The following is a 6,224-nucleotide window of genomic DNA, read 5'->3' on the forward strand; positions in this document are numbered from 1 at the left end:
TCAAATCTGTTTAATTTATAGCATTTGTTATTACATCACATAAATGAAAGGACTTAGTGTATAAATACAAGCTTATATAAAGACAGAGGACAACATTACATTAAAGGTGAAGTCAGAGATCGTACATGATTTTGTGAGCTGAGAATTATAAGGTTCTATCTCCACTTTTAGTCAAAATTGAGTTTTTGACATAATCTGATCCATTAGGTGTTTATTAATGCCTGTGTGGTGTAATTTTTGTTAAAAAAAAAAAAAAAAAAGTTAGTTATTAGTTAAATAAAAAGGTACTACATAAGAGTTTTGATATGTAAAAACTTTGATGCTCAATATCTCAGAACTACCCTAAACAGAGATAGAACCTTATAATTCTAAGCTCACGATTTCAAGCCCATAGCATTTTTCGTCATATTCAGTAATCATCTCGTTGCGATACGCTAGCTGCCCATTCCATGAGTACATTGTTAAAAAAAACAACACCAGCCCAGGCTCCGAAAACTGGAAACAAACAAAAGTGGGAGCGGCCTGTCCCCCAAAAAGAAACGAGTTTCTCCGGAAACACTGAAGGGAGGAGTGAGCTGTACCTGATGTGTTTCGTTTGGTCCTTGGTTAAAATATAATGTACAATGTTTTGGACAAAAGCATCTGCTAATATATTCAAATATGAACATGAAGAAACATGACTTCCTGCACAATTGCTCACTACACTTTTAAAAAGGCATACAGAACAATTGTTGAATGGCGATATGGCACTGGTAATGGGGCACTATTCACAGATGCCCCGTAGGAATTTTTCCAACGTGGAATAATAATGCTATCCAGTCTGTTTCTAAAGTATGTGTTTTAGTCGGATCAGTTGAAGCTATTTACAATTTGATTGCAGGTTTCCCTGATGAGGCTCCAAAAGCAGTTCAAGTAATCTGTGTCAGCAAAATCTGTGAGTGAGATTTTGAGAGCAATGGCATTACTTTTGACATCTATATAATACACATGACATTAAAAACAAAAATATAAAGTATTCTGTTTAAAAGTCTGTAGAGGATATGTTTGTGTGGGAATCACTCATCATCTCCTGAGCACTGATGGTGACCACCAGGGGGCTCCAGTGAGGCCAGGTTAGCAGTTGGGGCGTGGAGTTGGGCCTACAGTTTAGACTGATTTACAACTTCACTTTTCTGTTCGTCGCCTGCTTCGGGGCACTTGTCTATCTTCTTTTGTTGACACAACCTAATGAGAGAGCATGCAATTAACTCAGGAGCCTGACTCAAAAGCAGCAGCAGTTGTTACAGCAACAGTGGGCTATCAGCATCAGCATTTACGTTTAGGCCTTGTCATTCAACCAAAGTGACTTACACCAATAAAATAACATTTAAGGTACAGAGCTACAACCACAGCAAGAATAATATTAAATCTACAATGCAGGGGAACAGAAGCGGTAACCTATCAGCATCAGTAGCAACAGCAGCGGTAAGCTATCAGCATCAGTAGCAACAGCAGCAGCAGCGGTAGTAGCAACAGCAGTGGTATGCTATCAGCATCATCGTCATCATCATCATCAGCAGTAGCAACAGCAGCGGTAGGCTATCAGCATCATCATCGTCATCATCATCAGCAGTAGCAACAGCAGCGGTAGGCTATCATCATCAGCAATAGCAACAGCAGTAGGGGTAGCAACAGCAGTAGGGGTAGCAACAGCAGCGGTAGGCTAGGCTATCAGCATCAGTAACAACAGCAGCGGTAGGCTATCAACATCATCAGCATCAGTAGCAACAGCAGTAGCGGTAGCAACAGCAGCGGTAGGCTATCAGCATCATCAGCATCAGTAGCAACAGCAGTAGCAACAGCAGCAGCATGTGTATGAATGGGTGAGGCCTTAGGGAGGGAGAGGCTCATAGTCGTACCCTCTGCATCGCTGCATCTGCTCCACCGTCTCGGGAAGCTCTCGGCCGAACGTCTCCGGCAGGAACAGGTTCACCGCCGACGAGCACAGTGTCATACTCCCAATCAGAATGTAAGGCAGATACTTGTTGTAGGAACCTACAGTGAAAATAAGGCATCACAAACAACTCAGACGGTTTTGTTTGGAAGGGGTGATATTGTCATTGCTGATTCCTGTCATCCCATGAATTTTACATCACTTATATCTATGAGTTGTAACGAAAATAAGCATTAGGCTAACCTAATTGTTTATTCATAAAAGGCCTTTCAAAACAACCAAGGTCACTTGCTTTTTCTTTACTTAGCCTATTAATTTGTCTAACACTTTTATCCATAGTGTTTTACATCCTGTTCATTATACAAGGACCTTACTTTCCATGCTACAGTCCCTCACAGCCTGCCTATCTGGATGAAAGATCGTAAGCTTACCCAGATAAATGATGTAAGGGGCTGTGATGCTGCCGATGCGTGCCGCTGACGAGCACATCCCCATTCCCACGTTCCTCAGCACTGTGGGGTAGATCTCGGCCGTGTAGGCGTACACCACAGTGAAGGACATGGTGAAGCCAAACTTCCCAGCCATCTCCAGGGTTAATGCTAGAGCATGCAAATCTGATAAAGAGAGAGAGGGAGGGAGAGAGAGCGAGAGAGAGAGAGAGATGAAATGATTGACTCCTCTATTACAATCCTTATTGGACATTTGCCGAATTTCGGGTGGAGGACATATTTAAGATTCTTACGTTCTGGGATCAGCTGAATTAAGAGTAGAAAGCCCCCTCCGATGATGAGAAAAACTGTGAGAAGAGGTCTCCTTGGACAGAGCTTTATAAGCACGGTAGACACAATGTACCCAGGGACTTCGGCAGCCGCGGACAGAAAGCTATTGAGGTATGGATTTCCACTCAGATTGGAAGTGTTTAAAGACAGTCCGTAGTATCCCATGTTTGTAGACAGCCTAAAAAGAGGCAGAAGACAAGTTAAACTACTTGAAGTGCATGCTTGACTGAACTGTTGACCTACAGTATGATAATCAACTCCATGAAATCACTATAAAACCCATGATGATATGAACTTACCACAACAATAGGCACAGGAAAGTAGTAGTCCTCACTTTACCATTTCTCAAGACGTCCAAAATAGTGTAGCTCTTTGTGTCAGTGGGAGATGCTTCAACCTGTGTAAATGAGAATTTGCATGAAAGTGTTACAAAGGAGCGTTTGCTCAATATGATAAATAGAATAGAATATATACTTTTTTGATCCTGTGAGGGAAATTCTGCATTTAACCCAATTTAACCGAATTAGTGAACACACACAGCACACAGTGAACACACAGTGAGGTGAATCACACATTAGCCCGGAGCAGTGAGCTGCCTGCCCAACCAGCGGCACTCGGGGAGCAGTGAGGGGTTAGGTGCCTTGCTCAAGGGCACTTCAGCCGTGGTGGACTGGTCGGGAATCGAACCGGCAACCCTCCGGTCACAAGCCACGGCTGCCCCTAATAATTGGTAATGTACAGTCCACAGGGCCTTTAAACTGGTCAAAGACAATGCAAAGCTCTATGCAATTTCATTGAGTTATGTTGTGTAGGGAGACCAACCTTTTGCTCTTTGAAGATGACGTCTGGTGCAACCACTTTGTTCCTCCTGGCGGCGTCCCGCACTATGGCCTCTGCCTCCTCCACCCTGCCCTGAGCTAGCAGCCACCGCGGAGACTCTGGAATGAACCTGTTCGATCAGATTCAACTCTGGTCAGATTCACCATGTCATTGGCTTGCTTGAATCATCACATTTGAACACGTAGTCAGTAAAAATGACCATACAGGAGAGAAAAAAAAACATTCCCTGGCCATGTGACAAAAAGATCCGACAAGCATCCCTGGTACTCACGATGTGTAAAACACCCTCCACCATACACAAACATAATATTCCTATTCAGTCTGATTTTTTTTCTGAGTTTTTTTTTATGCTTTTAAAGAGGAACTATGCAGGATTGGCGATTTCATCTCTGGTTTCGGTTTCGTTGTTCGTTTTCGCTCATTTTATGCTTGCATTTTCTCTGCAGAGCTTCCCCGACAGCTTTAGCGTGTATATTTATACATGTATAGGCTATATTTAAATATATACATTGCAAGCGTGGTTCTTCGTCTCAGACTTCCAGATGTAAACAAAGAGCGATCGTCTCCTGCAGAAAGTTGCATAGGGTCTCTTTAAAGTAGCCTACTGTTTGTGGAATTCACTCAGGTTTTCCTGCAAAACGTTAAGCAAATAACCTGATGTGCGGGCAACCTACCACCAAAATGGGACGTAGACAACCATGATGCCGGCCATGACCTGCAGAAGAGGCCTCCAGTCCCTGAAGCCAAAAGCAAAGCCAGGCAGCAGCATGTACCCAATGCAATAGTGCAGGAACACGCCGAGAGTGGTGAAGACATCACGCAGTGACTTACTTAACACTTCTGTGCCTGTGAACAATCAAGAGACATCGAAAGCATTCAAAGTGAGACTATACTCCAAAAGGTAGAAGGAAACTATCACAGTAATTAGTGATATGTGTGTGTGTGTGTGTGTGTGTGTGTTGATGATGCACCTCTCTTTTTAGAGTGCTTGGCCAAACGTATGTTACTGTAATACATCAAAGAAGAAACATTTGTATGCAAAGTGCGGCCTTGTTTCTTCTTTAAATCCACTTACCCAAGACAAACGTAGTGATGTACAGAGAGATGTGGAAAGCCCCCACAAAGAGGTAGAATATGCAGAAGAAGACCCACGACGGGGAGAAGGAATGGACGACCATACTGAGGGGCTGACCTGCCAAGCAGATGAAAATAAGCTTCTTCCTCCCAAACCTGAGAATAAAAAGAAAAGGCAAGGACAAGAAAGTAAGAGACAGATACAATATCAGAATATTGCTGATTTTTTTCTGTCAAGCTCCAGTTGACTATACGCCATGGAAGACTCTACAGCCAGCACATATGTTTCCTGTGGAGTGTTAGTATAATAACATATTTAGTTATATACTGCCCCTTTCGTGTTCACCTGGACACTGAATATCTTGTTTATACCTATCAGGGCAACTCTTTATTCAATTATGACACACGCACATAAATTCTTCGCTAGGCTCAACATCCAAATTGGTCCATGTAAACAGGTACGCTAAAACAATTCATGGGTTTCATCAGGTCCCTTTACACAGGTGTATAAAATCAAGCACCTTGATTATGAATGCAGACTGCATGGTGCTTGATTAATACACCTGTGGAAAGGGACCTGATGAAATCCATGAATAGCTGCTACAACACAGAAGCGCCTGGCCTTTTGAACTCGTCAATGTTTCTGGTCAAACAGCAGGTGGCGCCACTGCCCCATGAATATCACTGATGTGACGATCACTCTGCTGCCATCACTGACTCAAATCTTGAAGCGTTTAAGGCATCACCACCAAAGACCCAGACAGAAGAGACATACTGTAACTAAAACAATTACTTGTCTGAGAGTTGGCCTGAGACCAGGGATCCTATCAGGAACCCAATGAATAGGCAAGACGAGGCAAGAGGTGTTTTCCATTGATCATCACATACGAGGTCCCACTGTCAACAAGAAAATAACAGCACATCAGTTGAGCAGAACATCACTTTGATGGGGTAATATGGTAGTTTTAAAACAAATTAACTTTCCGACTAACTTACACTAAGACCTACACATGTCTTGCAAACTAGTCCATATATTAAAAATTCTAGATTCAAGAAAATTCTAGTCCAACTATTCTAGTTGTGTTGTGTTGTGTTGTGTTGTGTTGTGTTGTGTTGTGTTGTGTTGTGTTGTGTTGTGTTGTGTTGTGTTGTGTTGTGTTGTTCTATATTCCACTTACGTCAGTAACGATGGTTGACTGGTAGATATCTTTGCTGTAGTTCCATCCATCCAAGCATTTCTCCTCTTCGATGTCTGTGACGTTCAGATCCACCCCAGGGACGAGGCCTCGGTCAGAGTAGTCCTTCACCACATCCAGCTTGTATCTGCTGCACATGCTCTGTTGTGACTTTCCGTCCACCGTCTCTAACGGGATGATGGCCTCCCTCCACGCCTCGCTCAGGTTCGCTTCACTTGGGATGAGGCAGTGGTGGGGCGGCGTGGCCCCCACAAACACAAAGTAGATCCCAGAGAGGCCCGTGGAGATGCAGATGAAGTTGAGGAGGAGGAAGGTGACGATGAAGAAAGGCCCTCGCTGACCCAGGAAAGCGGTGTCATCATCATAGTCGCCCATTATGCTGAGAGTGCGTGAGGTGGGGAA

General features: G+C 43.5%; 1 protein-coding gene across 1 annotated transcript; it reads right to left on the minus strand.

Annotated features, from left to right (window-relative positions):
* Positions 1-388: 388 nt before the first annotated feature.
* Positions 389-6,224, minus strand: slc22a5 (solute carrier family 22 member 5). Its single transcript, XM_062535538.1, has 10 exons — positions 5,805-6,224; positions 5,420-5,523; positions 4,628-4,782; positions 4,227-4,398; positions 3,535-3,661; positions 3,012-3,109; positions 2,676-2,890; positions 2,365-2,547; positions 1,899-2,034; positions 389-1,224 (listed from the first exon to the last, which is right to left on the minus strand). Exons 1-10 carry the CDS (start codon positions 6,195-6,197, stop codon positions 1,140-1,142), a joined length of 1,668 nt encoding a protein of 555 aa, XP_062391522.1. The 5' UTR covers positions 6,198-6,224; the 3' UTR covers positions 389-1,139.

Source organism: Sardina pilchardus, chromosome 5, assembly GCF_963854185.1.
Source record: "Sardina pilchardus chromosome 5, fSarPil1.1, whole genome shotgun sequence".
Classification (NCBI taxonomy): domain Eukaryota; kingdom Metazoa; phylum Chordata; class Actinopteri; order Clupeiformes; family Clupeidae; genus Sardina; species Sardina pilchardus.